General features: G+C 36.2%; 1 protein-coding gene and 1 long non-coding RNA gene across 7 annotated transcripts in view; one reads left to right on the forward strand and one right to left on the reverse strand.

Annotated features, from left to right (window-relative positions):
* The window catches only part of TTC17 (tetratricopeptide repeat domain 17), a 124,898-nt gene that overhangs the window by 13,349 nt on the left and 92,240 nt on the right, over nt 1–19,309 (forward strand). For all 3 annotated transcript variants that reach the window (XM_042906699.1, XM_042906697.1, XM_042906698.1), the window contains exons 2-6: nt 9,765–9,854; nt 15,618–15,787; nt 16,435–16,546; nt 16,795–16,926; nt 18,992–19,101. In XM_042906699.1, the coding sequence (XP_042762633.1) occupies nt 9,765–9,854; nt 15,618–15,787; nt 16,435–16,546; nt 16,795–16,926; nt 18,992–19,101 (614 nt within the window). The remainder of the gene's footprint in view (nt 1–9,764; nt 9,855–15,617; nt 15,788–16,434; nt 16,547–16,794; nt 16,927–18,991; nt 19,102–19,309) is intronic.
* Nucleotides 169–16,499, reverse strand: LOC122200923. Of its 4 annotated transcripts, none has more exons than XR_006193996.1 (6): nt 16,397–16,499; nt 14,155–14,220; nt 9,755–9,908; nt 715–775; nt 402–495; nt 169–270 (listed from the first exon to the last, which is right to left on the reverse strand). It is a non-coding gene; the product is annotated as an uncharacterized LOC122200923 (long non-coding RNA). The 4 variants fall into 4 exon arrangements; XR_006193995.1 differs by having other exon boundaries at nt 402–502; XR_006193997.1 differs by having other exon boundaries at nt 348–502.

Genomic DNA, 19,309 nt, shown 5'->3' on the forward strand with positions numbered 1-19,309 from the left:
TACGGCTGTCAGTGGAAGTATGAACAAAAAGGAACTTTCAGTTTGGTTTGGTTATCTTCATAGAAAAATTAAACCTTTGTCATTAATGCTTACTTCACACTTGTTGGGATTGCAGTAAAAGAAATTAGTCAAACTGACCCCCCCCACCCACAGTTAATACTACCACTGTTCGATGAGTAATAAAGTTGAACTTTATTCAATGGTGTTGTACAGCAGTGATTTCTAGCGTGAAATAGCGAAGTTATTTCCTGGCTGTTGAGTTGCCGTCACCTGAGTAATGATAAAAATTAAGGTTCAATTTCTGGCACTCATTTCCGTGCCCCTTTTCCAATATTTGATTAACAAACCTCAATAACAAAATCCTATAAACTGAGCTACTTAAGCACCGAAGTTTTTCTCACAGTTTTGGAGGCCAGAAGTCTAAGGTCAGAGTGCCAGAGTGATCAGGTTCTGGTGAGAGCTCTGTTTCTGGCTTGCAGACCCGCTGCATTCTTGCTGTGTCCTCAGGTGGCAGAGAGAAAGAGAAAGCAAGCTTTCAGTGTCTCCTAAGGGCACCAATCCCCTCATCTAAACCAAATTACCCTCCAAAGGCCTACTCTCCAATTACCATGACATTGGAGGTTACAGCTTCAACGTAAAATTTTTGGGGAGACCCAGTTCAGTCTATAGCACCCAACTAAGATTTTTTATGCTTACATATATTGTATTTATCACCTTTAAGCCTGGCATTGTGTCTGGAACTTAGCGGGTGCTTATATTCATTTTCTGTTTGCTGCTGTAAAAAATTACCACAGTTTATGTCTTAAAACAACAGAGATTTATCATCTTACAGTTGTGTAGGTTAGCAGTTCAACCCATGTTGTGCTGGGGCTAAAATCAAGGGGACAGTAATGCTGCACATCTTCCTGGAGATATTAGGAGAGAGTCCATTTCCTTACCTCTTTCTAGTTTCCAGAGGCCACCCACATTCCTTGCTTCTTGGCCCCCTTTCATTGTATCACAAAGCTAGCAACATTGCATTTCTCTGACCTTTCTTAGCAGCGTCTCTCTCTTTGACCTCCCTATTCCACTTTTAAGGACACTTGTGATTACATTAGGCCCACCTGGATAATCCAGGTTATATTCTGTCTTAATTAAAGTAATCTGAATAGCAACCTTAACTCCATCAGCTACTTTAATTTCCCTTTGCCACATAACCTAACTAGTCACAGGTTCTGGGGATTAGGACATGAACATCTTTGGGGGCCATTATTCCATGCTCAATAAATATTAGCTGCTGGAATGAGAGTCACTTCTGAGTTACATATAAAATAGCTCTAATTGCACAGCGACATTGTTCTGTATATGTTTTCAAGAATATCATGAATATGCAAATGAGAAATATCCGTGACTCTTGTGTCCCGATCCAGCATTTCATTTTCTTTCCTTGTAAAATTGTAAATTGTCTACTTTATTCATTATGTTATTTGTATATTTCCTGGTGATACAAATCAGAACGTGTAGCCTGGTAGCACGCGTGTATAAGAAGTTGTTCATTTGTTGTTTATGTTGAAAATGGTTATTAACTTGCTTATTTATCACTTTGGAAAATGGTGCTTGTTTGATATGATTGCTCTCATAAAATTGGCTGCAACACTGCACATGGTCAAATCTAGACTATAGCTATATAATATACTTCAGATACCTAGATTGTTTTCTGTGTGTTTAAGCATTTACAACTTTGTCTTCCAAGAACTGTGAACATGGGAATGTAAATCTAATTGAGAGTAAAACTTTAGGAAATAGAGATACGAAGCCACAAAAATTCATGTGATGGTCAAGATTCAGTATTTTTGTTTATTTAAAGTTTATATTTAGCTTCAGTAGTTTATATTTAGTTTCAATAACCTGATATCCTACAAAATTCAAGTCCATGTTTTAAAACATTAAAATACCATATTGTACAAGTACACTAATGGCAAAAAAAAAAAAAAGTCTTCTTTAACAAAAATATTTCCGGATCCAGACAGTTCATAATAATAGTGTTTTATTGATCTGAAACAATTAAATGTTTCCAGTGAAAGATCTGCTTCTCTATTAAAGTTTTGAAAATTATTATAGTCAGGAGCCCATGAAAGTCCCTTTCCAGAGCTGAGGCTGGACTGGTATTTTGTTTGTGAATTTGCACTTCTCTCGACCTGGAGGAAAGTCCAGGTCCATGATGGTCAGACTTGAATCCTAAAGAAAGAATTACATGCAAAGTCAGGCAACAGACTTCTGCCTCCCTCATTCCATCCCTATCCACTCATCTTGCTTGCCCCTGTATTCACCTGCCAGGGGTCACAAAGGTGAGGGTTCTTTGGTCAGTCATTTGAAAATGGTAGTGAATGAGATTTGAGATAAGGATAAAAATCTGAGGAGACTAAGGTAACAAACAAAAAAATACAAAAGATGTTACCTTTTAGAAGTGTTTTGACTGGCCCCACATCTGGGAGAGGAACTTTTTTCTCTATGAATATATAAGGAAGAGTGACAGTGTTGTTCCTCAGACCTAAGTTGTCATCACAACTCATTTTTTGTTTAAAAATACACATCACATAACATTCTGAGGTTTCATTTTAACAAGACCTGTAGGTAGTACTTAAAAAGAGAGAGATATTTTATAAACATAAGTAATATATGTTTGCTGTAGAAAAAGTCAGAAAACACAACCAAGAAGATAATCATGTTGAGTCTCACCAACTGGAAACCACCATTCATGAAATTGTGATGTAAAGTGTCAGTGGGTTTAAAGGGAGGCAATGAGGAAGATTTTTTATAAGCACACAAAAGAGAAATACATGTGGCCAACAAAGAGATTAAAATGTATTCACTCTTTTCCCTTTGTTGTTAAGAGTGTGGAAAAACTCAGTGACTGTTGGTAGGAATTTAAGTTGATTCAGCTATTCTGGAAAAAAGCCAGCAAAAAATATAAATTTAAAAGTGTCGTCCCTTTAACCTAGCAATTCTTTGTTAGGAAAAAAATAAGTAAGCAGCAATAAAAAAAATTTAAGTGTAAGGATATTCATCTCAATACCATTAAAAAGGGAGAAGAACTAAAAGCCCAAATTTTAATTAGCAGTAATCTGGATAAATAACTTTAATGTAATATTACCCACTAAATATGATGACATAGATCTGTAATTCCTGAGAAAACAAGCTGATAAAATTTAGGAAACAGTGGGGAAGGGAAGGATGCAGTATAGTAAATATGATCCCGTTTTTGTAAAAATGTTTTATCTACATAGCAGTGTGTGTGTATACATATGCAGAGAAGTTATTCTGACATAATTAACTAGGTCTGACAGCAGACTTTTCAAGTAATTTTAATTTTTTTTAATATTGTCCATAATGTGTTTGTTTTTATTGTAAACTATATATTTGGCTTATGATCAAAGAAAAATTTCTTTTCCAGTTGAACTTTGTTAGAATTAAGTGGCATAAGGACAGGGAGAGCTAATTTTGCCTGTGACACAGTGAACAACTTAACTGCTCAGAAATAAATAGCCACTGCTAATTGGAACCTTGGTTTAATTTGACAAATTGACAGTTTAAAAAATGCTCTCAGCTGCAGCTTTGGAAAGAGTCCCTACCTAGAGCAAGTACAAATTTATACCGGCAAATTGAAAGAATGATCATTTCATTCATTTGAATATTAGATTCCTTCAGGGGCACCTGAGACTGATAAAAATGTGACACTTTCACGATAGTGTTAAATCTTTTATGGGGGTAGGATATGAAGAACGTATGGAACTTTAAAAGTCATCAGGCTGGGTCCCCTCAGCTTATAGATGAGGAAATGGAAGCCCATGCAGAGAAGGTGATTTGCTTAAGGTTGCACAGCTAGTCATAGACCTGTGAAGGACTTACTTTTCACAATCCCTGGAAGCCTAGACCTGTGAAGGACTTACTTTTCACGATCCCTTGAGGCCTAGACCTGTGAAGGACTTAACTTTTCACGATCCCTTGAGGCCTAGCCACTTTACCTCCTGTACAGGTAGTCATCAATGAATGATAGTCTTGGTGGAGATGGATATTCTACCAAATGTGATGTCAGACAACTTCATCGAACAACCAGCAGCATATTAAGTGCTTGACATGTTCCTAAAAGCATATGAACTACTGGAGGTAGAACAAGGAATACAAAAAAATTTTTTCTGGAGAGACAGACATACAATAATTAAAGTAATAAGTACTATTAAAGGAGTGTGTAAAAAGTACTATGGGAGCTCAAGAGAGGAATGGCTTCACAAAAGAAATGTCATTTGAGCCCAGTTATTTGGCCTTCAGCAAAAGCATCAGGATAGAAGTGTGTTCCAAGTAGGAGAATTAGCATGTGCAAAGGGACAGAAGATCTGAAAAGAGCCACGAGGGTAAGAAGAGGCCCTAGGCAGAGGGTTTAGAAGAAATTTTGGCAGATGTTTGGAAATAGCATCAAGACTTCTGTAGAAAATTTTTATTGGAATATTTGGACAGATTCTAAGTGCTGCAGATACAGTTTGATCCAGGGCTGATAAAACAGTATGACCACAATAGGTTGCTCTCTGTCTTCATTTCTCTGCTTCCTTAACCCCATTCTCAGGCTCCCTGTGAATACAAGACGGCTGGTCCCTGTAGCTCAAACAAAAAGTTCTGGATTAGAGTCTCTTTAGTACCAGCTGACCACTTGGTTAATGTCCCTTCTCAAAGATTACCATGACCAAGGGAAAGGGATCTACTGATCAGGACTTCCCACGTAGGGAAGGATGCTTCCAGCTAAGCGGGGCAGGTGCTTTTGCCACAAGAAGGAGATTCCAGATACTAGATAGCAAACATTGTAAATACCCACAAAATGGGATCGCTTCAGGTAGCGGTAAAATCTTCATTGCTTTGAAGATCTTTATTTATGTTTTCCATCATATTGTCTCAATAAATAATCTAAAATTTTGAATAAAAAATTTAAAATATTCCATCCCTAGTTTCTAATTAAGGGGAAATTTTTTAATTTTAGTATATGTGCTGCCGAAGCAAGCACAAAGGGAAATTTTTTTAAATGGGTATAGCATGGAGCATCTGGGTGCCTCAGTTGGTTAAGTGTCCAACTTTGGCTCAGGTCATGATCTCACAGTTCATGGGTTCGAGCCCCATGTCGAGCTCTGTGCTGACAGCTCAGAGCCTGGAGCCTGCTTCGGATTCTGTGTCTCTGTCTCTGCCCCTTCCCCAGTCACGCCTCTGTTTCTCTCTTTCTCTCTCAAAAATAAACATTAAAAAATATATTAAAAAGATAAAAGTGGATATGGCATAATAAAAGATTTCAGTATGGGCACCCGGGTGGCTCAGTCGGTTAAGTGTCTGACTTCGGCTAAGGCCATGATCTCTCAGTTCATGAGTTCCAGCCCTGTGTCGGGCTTTGTGCTGACAGCTCAGAGCCTGGAGCCTGTTTCGGATTCTGTGTTTCCCTCTGTCACTGCCCCTCCCCCAGTCTCACTCTGTGTCTTTCTCTCTCTCTCTCAAAAATAAAGATTAAAAAAAATTAAAAAAAAAGATTTCAGTAATGCTGCTCGCATGTACTCATTTGAATACCATTAAAAATAATAAGTAAGAATGTTTAGCATATGTGAAGAATAAGTTGCATATGAGGGCTGGAATTAATATTATAATATAGAAGTATTCAATTTCCTGTCATAAAGGACCAGTGGAAAGTGATTGCCTCTCTCTTGCTTTTGTAGAACTCAAAGATGTTTATACCCTTCAAATGGTTATTTTAAGTTTAAAATAGGCACCTTTTATAGATTTGGCAGTGAAGTAATTATCCTTATATAGTGACATTTCCCTCCGTGACCCTGTGAATTTACTGAGGTAGGGTTCCAGATTAGAGAGGTAGTTATTAACAATATCTCGGTTAGAGAGACCAGCAGCAAATGAAATATATGAAAATGAACTTGATATGAGTCAGATATTTACTGCTGTTCTATATAATTGGACACATGTACTTATATAATATAATGTATTCAAAGGAAAATAAAATTGAATTGAGAACTCTTAGAGAATGAATCATTCTGTATAATAGAAGTCCGTTTAGCTAATTTCCAAATATTTGGTCAGTTTTTCCTTGCAGTATAAACTTTGCTGTAAAATATATTTCATACTTTTTTAACCATCTTAAGTAGAACAAATTTGAAAATAATTCCCTTTTCTTTATGATTCAAGTCATTACAAGCATCATTTATTATGCTGTGAAGTAATGGAATTTTGTAGGGTTGCTTGTCCCTTGTGAAAAAGCCACAAGGTGCTTTGAGATCTTACATAGGAGTCATGTCCTTTTTAACCTACCTCTCTAATTCCTGTCACCTTTTGCTCCTGGGCTGATAGCAGCCTCTTCTAAATGCTAAAGATTTTGAAGGCATTCACATTGTGAGTAAAATTGGAGTACATAGTTTTCCCATATTGCCATGGTGGGCCTGGTTTACGGAGGCTTAAGAAATGTTTATTGGCTGAGTGGATGTTGTACCTTTACAAACATACTCTTGTAACCTGAGGAGGAGAGGCGTTTGAAAGGAGAGAAATTCAAGCTGATTAGCATTTGTCAAAGATATTATAAAGTCTTAAATTTTAAGAACTTGAAGTTACCTCAATAAAAATATACGCCAGGCTATAAATCTGCAACCAACCCTTATCTGGCAAAGAGCCATGCCATTTGCTGCTGTGTCAAGAGGGGAAGCACAGCTGTCATGCACTCCCTTCCTTCTGTGATAATTTTATCTTTGTGTCTCCTCTAGCTGTTGTATCTGTGTTGAACTTAATGAAACTTCAGGAAATGAAAAGTACTTCCTTACAAAGGAATGTTGGCCAAACCCTTGCTATGCAAATATGATAAAGCCCTGATTAGCTAGTATCTTTTTAATCTGAAACTAAGATTGTGCTTTCAGTCTTTCTTCAGTGTAATTCTTCATTCTTTTGTTCCTCATGCAGTTCTCCAGGTGACCAGAACGTTTAGGTATTTTGGAATGGGAACATCTTACTCCCGCGTTCCTCCCCCTTGCCCCGTTTTTGGTTTTGTTTTTTTGTCTTTTTCTAAAAACCTCGTTTAAAAATACCTATACAGTCATGTACTAAATAGCTACCTCTTGAAGTCTGGATGAAGTAGCAAAGTAAGCAGATTTTCTCTGGCCTCCTTATGTAAAGCTCTTTTGCACTCTGACCACTGGCTATAGCTTTTACATTTTCTTCTGTACAAATTTTGGTGTGCTATAATGTATCACAAATAATATATCACAATGTCATAAAAAAAGGTTGGTGGGCCTTGGAGTTAAATCAGTCCATATTCAATCCATTATAGTAGCTTTCCCTGCCCGATATGCATTTGACTGTTGGGAATATGTTCAAATACTCTTAAAGAGAAGCAAAATTTTCTATGTCTTATTGAGATAAACCTAACATTTTACTTGCAGGCTTTTGTTAGCTTTGATTGATAGAGGAGATTTACATCTCAGGTGGTCAAGTACTATAGGCCTTGCTATTATATTTTTAGTGCCTTTTAAGTACAGAGTGCAGTTTTAATATAAATTCCAATATAGTGGAAAGGCCAGGGGAAGCAGTGAATGAATCTCATCTTAAAAGCAAGACCATAGGCAATGATTATCCATAATGATACAATAATAATTATACATCCAGATAATTACAAGGGAAGTTATTCTGGACTAGCATCTCTTTTTCCTCCGGCATTTCTGAAATGATAGAATGAGCAAGGGCAGATGAGTTTTATCTGTAGTCACTTAACATTGTCCAATTTAATGCATATTATTAAAGCAAGCATCCAACTTTATTTCATGTTGTATTTTTTTTTAATTTTTTAAAATTTACTTATTTATTTTGAGAGAGCAGAGAGATCACTAGCAGGGGAAGGGCAGAGAGAAAGAGAGAGGTTGAGAATCCCAAGCAGGCTCTGCAGGATCAGCGCAGAGCCCAATATGGGGCTTGAACCCATGAAACGGTGAGATCATGACCTGAGCCGAAATCAAGAGTCAGACCCTTAAGCAACTGAGCCACCCAGGCACCCCTATTTCATGTTGTTCTTATTTCTTCTTTTAAAATATTTTTTAGATTGTTTGTTTGTTTTGAGAGAGAGAGAGAGAGTTGGGTAGAGGCAGAAAGGGAGAGAGAGAAAATCCCAAGCAGGCTCCATGCTGTCCACTGTTGGTGTAGAACCCGATGTGGGGCTCGATCTCATGAGCTGTTAGATCATGAGCTGAGCTGAGATCAAGAGTTGGACACTTAACCAACTGAGCCACCCAGGCACCCCTAAAATCTTTTTTAATAGGCCGTTGTATTCACCAATATCTATGTAAGTCTACCTTCTGCACTTAAAAAGCTAGCTCTAAATTCGATTAGTTGAGCTGATACCAGTTTCTTCAAGATTACAAAAAGATAGTTTTTTCTCAAAGTGGAACTTCCTGAAGAGCTTGTATATAATTTGATAACTCCAGTCTAGCACCATGTGATAGCAGGAACTTTATCTTATCCCTTAGGCACCAAGAACACTGTCAGGTTTTTCTGGAATTCAAAAACCGTGTGTGTGTGTGTGTGTGTGTGTGTGTGTGTGTGTGTGGTTTTTTCTTTATTATAAATGTAATATGTGTACATGATAAACAGTTTTAAAATGTACAAATATAAATAAAGAGAGTGTGCCTCTCTTCTTAATCCCACTTCCCAAAAGAAACCACTGTAAACTTACTTGGTTTTGTGCATGTAGAAACATGTATACATTTATAAAAATATATGCATGTAATTTCTTAAAAATATCATAGTATACATATTCTTTATTTTTAGTTAATTATACATTGTGAACATCCTCCCATGACAGTATGTCTAGTCTTTTTGTATCCCATTTTAGACTGTGGATTTCCCCATTCTCTTATTGGTGGGTTTAGGTTGTGTCTAATTTTTTTGGCAGCTTAAAGTGTTGTAGTGAGCTTCGTTTTGTGTGTGTGTGTGTGTGTGTGTGTGTGTGTGTGTGTGTGTATATATATATATTTTTATCCTTGTGTATATTTTTGCCTATTTGCTTAATAACGTCTGTAGGATAGTTTTCCTAGAGTTAATATTGCCAAATCAAAAGATAGGCACTTTTAACATTTTGATACATGTTGTCAAATGACCCTCCATTCAACCAAAACAAATTTATAAGCCTCCTTTTAGCATAGGAGGGCTCATTTTTCCTACATCTTCAACCACATGGTCACTTGTTTATGATCCAGAGAACATGAGCTGTAAATAAGAGATCTCAAGATTATTTTATATTAACTTTGATTTATGGATTCTACAAATAGCCTTCAAAAATAGGTGCTTTTAGTGTTTTCCTTTTATCACTCCAAACCTGTTCAGATATGGAATATTCTGTCAAGACAAGACAATTCCTTTTTTATTGTTACACGCATGAATTATCTTTTAAGCAATTTACTTTATCACTCATTGCCAAATACTTCTCTTCTCGCGTATTTCTCCTATGACTGACCAAGTTAGAATACGCACTTCAAAAGCTTAGTCTTTCAAGTTGGAATTCAAGGGACAGCTATTGAACATGATATTCTCTTTGCTGAAATTTATGTGCAATCACTTTTGAAATAGTCCTTGGGTTTTAGTAAGCACCTAACACTGATTATAGTGGTAGTTGAACAGTAATTTAAAGCATATTAAAGGGAACTTTATATGAATCCAAACAAATGTTAATGAAATCTGAGCTTTATTTATCACTTACTTGCTTGCAGGTGGATTCGCCAATGAACTTGAAGCATCCCCATGACTTAGTCATATTAATGAGACAAGAAACAACCGTTAACTACCTCAAAGAATTGGAGGTGAGGCAATGGGCATGTGATATGCAGCTGAAACTTGTTGTATTTCATGGGGAGCTATTGTATTCAAAGAAAAATGAGAACGAATTATTTCTTAAGCTCAATTCTTCTCAGTTTTATAGGAATATATTACTTTCATTTTTAACTTTTTTTTGAACATTTTATTTATTTTTGAGAGACAGAGACAGACCATGAGCTGGGGAGGGGCAGAGAAAGAGACAGAATTCGAAGCAGTCTCCAGGCTCTGAGCTGTCAGCACCTAGCCTGATGTGGGGCTCAAGCCCACAAACCATGAGATCATGACCTGAGCCAAAGTCCAGTCTGATGCTTAACTGCCTGAGCCACCTTGGCACCTTGAATATATTACCTTTAAATCCTGATTTTAAAAATAACATCTAATTAGAGGACATTTGAGCAATAGTAAGAGAAACAGACTAACTTGGGTTTTGCTTGATTCTTGACTCCTATCCTTGTTCAGGGTTTCCATGTATAAGTTTTTCCATCAAGTATGAAAAGGAACAGTCTCTATACATACGCTTAGAAGGAGAGTTTGGGTAAAATACAAAAAGGAAGAATGGTTTCAATACTGTATAAAAATGTAATTTTTATTAGTTTCCAAGTAGGGAAAACTAAGGTCTTGTTATTATGTGTTCTTACGATGAGATGAAAGCGTTAATCACTTTGCACCTTGAAAAGTTGAAACCTATTGGTGCTAATAAAATCTGACCTTTTTGTTTCTATCATTTGATTTCCATAAACTGATTTTGCTTAATAACACACAATATTAATTATTTGAAAAACTGGGAGTAAGACAGTAGGTATATTTATACAGCTTCATGCTTGGAAGCTTTATGTGTTTTTTTTTTTTTAAAACACAGTGTTCAAAAAGTGCATCGGTGCAGAAAATAGTTTTTATTTTCAAATGCATATACACATTGTATATGTTTATTTCCATTCTTTTTTTTAAGAGGCAGTATGATATAAAGAGAAGGAGACTTAAATTAGAGTATGTGAAGGGGAAAAATGCCATTCATCATGTCAATGAAAACGAAAATGAAAAATGTTGACTCCATCAGTTTTTGATTAAGGTACAGGCTGGAGATAAAAATTTGTTATTCACTGAAATGTAGACTTAAAGCCATGACACTAAACAATATCATTTTTCTACAAAGTAGTGACAACTAAATGAACTTCTTAAGGTGCCAGAAGACAGTGGAGGAATAACCTCAAAGTGCTAAGGGGAAAACCAGTCAAACTAGAATTTTATTTTCTTTTAAACCATCATTCAAGAGTGAGGGTAAAGCAAAGATGTTTTCTGACATACAGAGTTTATTTACCAGACTCTCACTTTAAAGAAAATTAAAGATGTACTTCCGCACAAAGAAAAGTACACCCAGTAGACACGCGTAGGATATACAATGATGAGTAAAAATACTAATGAAGAAGTTGCTAACCTTATTTAATTATTTTTTTGTGCTTTGAAAGGTAAAACTAGATTAAATTAATATGTAGTTGTGTTGAGGTATGTTCAGTGATTAGTTAAGGCTTGTTAGACTCTTCTGTCCTGTTTATGAGAAGGTGAAAGTAACAAAATCCTGTTGGAAAACTTATGGGCATACATACTAAAAATTTAAGAGTCTTGCTACCTTTCAAGTAGTCTTGCCAAAAGAAATAGGATTTCAGTCAAACCACTGTAATTTCCAGTGTCATTTGTTTTCAATGACATTTCCTTTGCCATTCTATATTTTTTATGTATTTAAAAGATCATTCTGAGAAGGGAGTCTGCAGATTTCATCAGACTGCCAAAGAAGTCTATGACACAAAAAAGTTAAGAACCCCTGGATCCTGCTGTCAATGTTTAGGAAATGTACAAGACAAAGAAAGGGACACGTGAAATGAACCTAGGAGATGCAGTCAACAAAATCGTATAGAGTGGCAAGCTTTGCAGGACAAATGACCCAACTTTTTAAACAAATTATAAAGATTAAAAAAGGTGGGGAGGGGAACTGGAGGAATTACCAGTAGATTAACAGATTTATAGACAAATCAGCCATTGCAGTGTGTGGGTCTCATTGGATTTTGATTCAAACAAACTGTATTTTTATTTATTTATTTATTTATTTATTTATTTATTTATTTATTTAAAGTTCTTTGTTTTATTTATTTTTTTATTTGAGAGAGAGAGCACGAGCAGGGGAAGGAGCAGAGTGGAGGGGGTGGGGAGAGACAATCTTAAGCAGGCTCCACACCCAGCGCAGAGCTCAAAGGAGGGCTTAATCCCACCACCCCAGGATCATGACCTGAGCCGAAACCAAGACTTGGATGTAACCCACTGAGCCATCCAGGCACCCTCCCCTTTTTTTTTTTTTAAAGAGATTTTTTTTGTGTGTTTTATGTGTGTGCGCGTGTGTGTGTGTGTGTGTGTGTGTGTTCCAGAGAGAGAGAGAGCAGGAGCAAGGGAACGGCAGAGGGAGAGGGAGAGAAAATCTTAAGCAGGCTCCGTGCCCAGCATGGAGCATGGTGTGGGGCTTAATCCCACAGCATTGGGATCATGACCTGAACTGAAATCAGGAGTCAGACACTCAACCAGCTGAGCCACCCGGGCACCCAAACAAACTGTATTTAGAGTATCTTTCAGAAATATATTAAAATATTTACTGATGAAAAACTTAACCAAAAATAAAGTAGAGGCAAGGACTAAAATAACGGAACTGCAATCTGTAGTTTCCAAACCTACAAGTTAAGAGAAAATACAGGAGGAGAGGAGGGAACATAGAAAGTGTTGACAAGCACATGACAGGCAGGAAAAGAGAAAACAGCAGCAAAGAAAAAGAATGATAAACATACCTGAAACTAATACAACATTTTGTGTCAGCTACACTTCAATAATCAAAAATAAATAAATAAATAAATAAATAAATAAATAAATAAATAAATAAATAACAGAAAATCCAAAATAACATGTTTAAAATAAATTCAGATAGATCAGCAATCACAGTAAATATATCAGATTAAACTTGCTGATTAAAACTCAGACTATCAGATTGGATTTCTTAATTAGTCCAGCTGTATGGGACATGTAAGAAATACACCTAACACAAAGCCAGTGTGGTGATAAATGGATGGAAAAAGTTTTCACTATGTAAATACTAAGCAGAAAAAAGCTGTGATGGCAGTATTTATACAGACTCACAGTCCCTCATCTGAAATCACCAGGGCTATATATGGTTAGAATACAGCTTTTTACTTTTTTTCTTCTTTTAGAACTGTTATAGGTACAGATATCTAGTATTACATTGTACTGCCAGCAGGTTCTGGTCCCAAACTCCATATTCAAAGACATTAATATTTCTTTAGTGAAATGTGTGAATATTCACACCAAGAGGATAAAAAGTATAAAATGGCTTTTCATCAGGTTTTGCTACCACATGAATATTAGTGCAAAATTCTATTTTCCATGGACACCAACCTCATGACCTAAGCACCTCTGAAAAGCTCCACATTCTAATACCATTTTCAGGGGTTATGATTTCAACATATAAATTTTTAAGGGTGGAAGGGGCACACATGTTCAGACAATAGCACTAAATGTGAAAAATTAAAGCTTTAAAACTTAAAAGTAAGAATATATTAATATGTTTATGACATTGGGATAAAGAAGGGCTCCTTAAATAACACAAATCACAATTAAGAAAATTAATTGATAGTTTTGACCATCTTAAAATTAAAAGCTTCTGTCTTGCAAGTGACACCATGAACAAAATTAAAACATAAGTTATAAGCTGGGAGAATACTGTTATAACTGAAGAATGAGTTTACAGAATCACTCTTCACAAATGTCTACAAATCAGTGAAGAATCACTAGGGAAAAATAGGCAGGCTCAATCAAGCTACAAAATATCTCATAAATATTTGAAAATATGTTTAATCACATTAAGGATTGCATTAGTTAAGATAGTCTAAATTTTGCAATGTATGTCAACTTTTGCATTGGCAACAAACAGTCCCAAAAATCTCAGTGCTGTTTCACAGAGGAAGGTGGAGGCTCAAGGAAGACTAACCAAATATACAAGCCTGTTTAAAATTTCTACTTAGAAGTGACATCATTTCGGGGCACCTGGATGGCTTAGTCGGTTGAGCATCTAACTCTTGATTTCAGCTCATTTCGTGATCTGAGCCCCATGTTGGGCTCTGCTCTAACAGTGCAGAACCTAGTTGAGATTCTCTCCCTCTCTCTCTGCCCTCACTCATGCTGTCTCTCTCTCTTAAAATAAATAAACTAAAAAAAAAAAATTCTACTCACATTCCATTGTCCAGATCAAGTCACATGGCCAAGCTTGAAGTCATAGGGCAGTATAGTATAGTTTACCTACAGGAGGAAAGTGGGGAGGGAGTAAGTGGGAAACATCATTTAGTAACATCCCAGTAATCTTAATGGTTTAAAACAATAAGATCATATTAAATGTCACTCTGGTCCAAAAGCCAGAACTCAAGCTGACAGAACAGCTACTGTCTGGAATATTGCTGTTCCCAGTACCTGAGGGAAAAGAACATACACCAGCTGTAAAAATGCTTCCCTCCGGAGGATTTAATGGCACCTCTCATGTTACATTTGTCAAAATAGTCATACTGGCCACATATGAGTCCAGCAGAACAGTGGTGTAGAGTCCTTTGTAAGGAGTCCTTTGTAAGGCCACAAGTTCATTAATAGTAATACAGTCTACTCCAATAATTAAAACATTTCATACCCATTATTTTTTTTATTTTTTTTTGAGAGAGACAGAGTATGAGTGGGGGAGGGGCAGAGAGAGAGGAGACACAGAATCCGAAGCAGGCTCCAGGCTCCGAGCTGTCAGCACAGCGCCCGACGTGGGGCTCGAACTCATGAACTCTAAGATCATGACCTGAGCCGAACTCAGATGCTTAATGGACTGAGCCATCCAGGTGCCCCGAGTTTTTATTTTAAAGTAGGCTCCACACCCAGCGTGGGGCTTGAACTCCTAACCCTGAGATCAAGAGCTGTGCACTCTACCAACTGAGCCAGCCAGCACTCCAGTAGATGCAGTTTCATAGGTGGTCGGAGATCATATTATGGAGGTATTCAGGTGCCATTAGTGTAAATGTCATTTTCTGTTACTTTCTGTCCATGAATACCTGTTTAGAGACGCTTATTTAGTTGTCAACTAATTAATCCCCCTTTATCCACAGTTTTACTTTCTGTGGTTTCAGTTACCCATGAATTAACTGTGGTCCAGAAGCAGATGATCCTCCTCCTGACCTATCGTCAGAAGGTCACTAATAGTCTAACACTGTGTCACAGTGCGTACGTCGTTCACCTCACTTCATCTTACCATGTAGGCATTTTATTATCTCACATTATCATGAGTGTGAATACAGTACAAGAAGATACTTTGAGAGGCTACGTTCACATAACTTTTATTACAATATATTGTTATAACTGTTGTATTTTATTATTAGTTATTGTTAATCTGTTACTGTGCTTAATTTATACATTAAACTTTATTATAGGTATATATGTATGGGAAAAAAACATAACATATATAGGGTTGGTACTGTTCACAGTTTGGGGTATCCACTGGGAATCTTAGAACATACTTCTGCAGATAAGGCGGCACTAGTGTGCTCAGAATCCTTGTCTGTATAGAGGATTCTAACTTCAACACATTAAATTCTCCTCTCCTCTTATGTGGTATCTAGACTGAAATAACAGAAAAATTCATTATGTTCTTATTGTCTTCTCAACAGAAGCAATTAGTTGCTCAAAAAATTCACATAGAAGAGAATGAGGACAGAGATACAGGACTGGAACAGAGACATAATAAAGAAGATCCAGACTGCATCAAAGCCAAGGTGCCCTTAGGAGACCTGGATCTCTATGATGGCACATACATAACTTTGGAAAGCAAAGACATCAGGTAAAAGAAAATCTCTCTCCAAAAATAAAATTAACATGTTCCTGAACAGAACTTTCTCAAATCAGTAAATTATCTAATGAGAATAAGCTTCAATCACGAATGAGTTTATTGAAATTTGAAATTTCAAAATAACTCACATGTAGAATTCTTAAAGATTGACTTAAAATGTTGAATACTACAGTAGAAGATTGAACAGTTTATAGTAAAAGAAATACAAATGGTCCATAAACGTGGAAAACATATCTCTCAGAAGGGATCAAATAAGTACAAATTAAACCATTTAAATTGTTTTCACCTATCAAACTGGAAAAAAATATTTAAAAATCAGTAACTGGTAAAAATGTAGAGAGGCTGTCAATAGAAGTGTAAAGTGGTTTCATATTTTAGAAAGAATTGTAAAAAGCTTTTAAAACAGTCCCATGATCTTAACATTCTTTGATACACCTACTATTTCTTAACTCTCGAATTATCTCCTTTAAGTTGAACTCTCAAAATATTGACTCCAGCAGTAGCAATGTGAAAAAGGTTGAATGTTGACTAATATTGGTTGTAAAGTAGAGATGCTATGAAAATATGGTTCCGTTAGGGGAAAATTAGACATTTTTTCACCTTTCATTCATTCATTGCTCCCGGCTTCTTAATTTTAGCCCTGAAGATTATATCGACACAGAATCTCCTGTCCCTCCAGACCCTGAGCAACCTGATTGTACCAAAATTCTAGAACTTCCATATAGTATACATGCTTTTCAGCACCTGCGAGTAAGTAGAGAGATTTAGGATCTTGTTTTCTACATTTTTTTCTGTAATTTACTCTCTTGCTTGTAAATAGTCTTTATATTTCTTCTCCTCTTTCAAACAGCTTTATAATTTTACAAATATCTCCTATTTCTTAATATGCCTTTAAAATAAATGCATTAAGATACTGAGTTACTTGTGAGCTTTTGTCTTATGATCTCCTTTTTCTGTTTTGTTTTAGTTTTTTTCACTTTTTTTCTTCTTTTCTTCAGGGTGTACAAGAGAGAGTTAATCTTTCGGCACCTCTGTTACCTAAAGAAGATCCAATCTTCACATATTTATCTAAACGACTAGGAAGAAGTATAGATGACATAGGCCACCTCATTCATGAAGGCCTACAGAAGGTAAGTCATCAGTGATTGAAAGAGTCAGGGACGCCTGGGTGGCTCAGTCAGTTGAGCGTCCGACTTCGGCTCAGGTCATGATCTCATAGTTTGTGGGTTCGAGCCCCGCGTCAGTCTCTGTGCTGACAGCTTGAAGCCTGGAGCCTGCTTCAGATTTTGTGTCTCCCTCTCTCTCTGCCCTTCCCCCGCTCAAAAATAAATAAAAATGTTAAAAAAATTAAAAAAAGAAAAAAGAAAAAGCCAGAGACTGTGCTCACAGAAGGTCTTTTGTTCTCAGAAAATAACCTGCCTAGATTGTTATTGTCTAGAGAGTGATTTTTTTTATTTTAAAGATTTTTTTTTTAATGTTTTTTATTTACTTAGAGTGCATGCAAGCGGGCAAGGGGAAGAGAGACTAAGCACCCCCAAAATAACTACTTTAAAAAATTTTTTTTTAATGTGTATTTATTTTAGAGAGAGAGCGCGTGAGCTGGGGAGGGGCAAAGAGATGGAGACACAGAATCTGAAGCAGGCTCTTGGCTCTGAGCTGTCAGCACAGAGCCAGATGCAGGGCTCGAACTCATGACATGGGATATCATGACTTAAGGTGCTTAACCGACTGAGCCACACAGGCACTGCAAAAACAACTACTTTTTAAATAACTATTTTTAAAAGAAAACAATTTGTCCTTATAAAAAAATTCAGACTTTATAAAAGTCTATAAAAGAGAATGAAAAAAACCTCAGTTAATTACTGTTTTATAATAAAATCTTCTGGATCTTTATTTTTATGCACCTTTATAGTTAAAACACTTATTTTCATAAAATAAATTTTTAATAGTGGCATTTTGGGCATCAAAGTGTAATCATATTTTTAAGGCCCTTTATATAAATGTTGTCATACTGTCCCTCAGAAATGCTGTACTCACCAACTTTTCTACAGTTAATATCTGAAGTTATACGTGTAGCCAACCGTGAGTGTTGGCATTCTATTTAATCTGTGCCAATTTGTAAAAGGACAATTTGTGTCTCTTTTATTTCTATTCTTTGATTACTAGCCATTGTTTCCTATTTCTGAATTGTCTGTTCATGTTTTGGGCCCATTTTCTCATGCATTTTTGTCTTTTTAGATTTTTTAGGACCTCTTTATATATTAAAGATATTAAACAGTGGGTGTCATATGTATGTTTCTGTTTATCTTAAACTTTATGACTGTTTTAAAAAACTTAATTTGACTGTTTTGCACTGCTGAGTTTGAATTTTCTCTACATGGGCTTAAACTTATTTACACTGAGTTGTTTGTAGTGACCCAGTTTAGTATCTTGACCTCTGTGTGGTTAAAATTTAGGATATGTTACGAGATAAAAATCCAAGCCACAGAAGGAATCTGAATTTCTGTTTAACTTCAGTAACTGATCCACTTATTACTCTGTACTGAAGACATAATGTTTTAGCAGTATTGGTTTGCATTACATTGTGAACACACATGACTAAAGAACGAAATAAAAGGGGCACCTGGCTGGCTCAATTGGTAAAGCATGTGAGTCTTGATCTTGTGATTGTGGGTTCAAGCCCTGCATTGGGTATAGACATTACTTGAAAATAAAAAATCTTTAAAAAAAAATTCATCTTTTACAAAAGCATAAGCTTGTCATTTGCTTACATATGTACCTTCATTCAGATATTAAATTTGTAAACTTCAGGAATTTCACATTAGAACAACTGGCATTTCTAAGTAGGTTAGGTCCTAACTTCTGAAATCCTGAAATAGGAACCAAGAGGTTGGGGCCGGTTGGCGGGCTTTCAGCATAATTCACCCCTTGGAGTGATAATTTGGAGTTGAATAGTCTCTCTGTGGAGATGACACCTTAATGCACTTTGCTCCTGATGATGATCAGGAGGCTTTTTTGGCAGGTGTAGTTTATTTGTCCTTTGTCCCCTGCTTTATCACTGCTGTAATGTCATGTTCTTCTTCATATGAAGTTTCAGAAGAGACAGAATAGTAAAGGTGCTCACTTTGAACATTCTAAGTCGAAGAAAGTGTGTCGAGTTGTGTTTGATGGTCATTTTATTTGTTTCATCTCTAGAATTCTTCCTCATGGGTACTGTATAACATGGCTTCATTTTACTGGAGAATAAAGAATGAGCCATATCAGGTAGTGGAATGTGCCATGCGAGCACTTCACTTCTCTTCCAGGTAAGGTTTCTCCCTTTCTGGACTGCCTGAGTCTCCACATAACTCAGGACTGTTAAAGAAACAATGCATAAGAAAACAGTATGAAGAAGCATTCTTTTGTACTTACACTTTCCTCTATCCCTATTCAAAGAATTTAGTCCCATCACAAAAAAAAAAAAAAAAAAAGACCAGTGTCAAAAAGCTCAAAGTTCAAATATATTATTTGTTC

The sequence above is a fragment of the Panthera leo genome, chromosome D1 (assembly GCF_018350215.1).
Source record: "Panthera leo isolate Ple1 chromosome D1, P.leo_Ple1_pat1.1, whole genome shotgun sequence".
Classification (NCBI taxonomy): Eukaryota; Metazoa; Chordata; class Mammalia; order Carnivora; family Felidae; genus Panthera; species Panthera leo.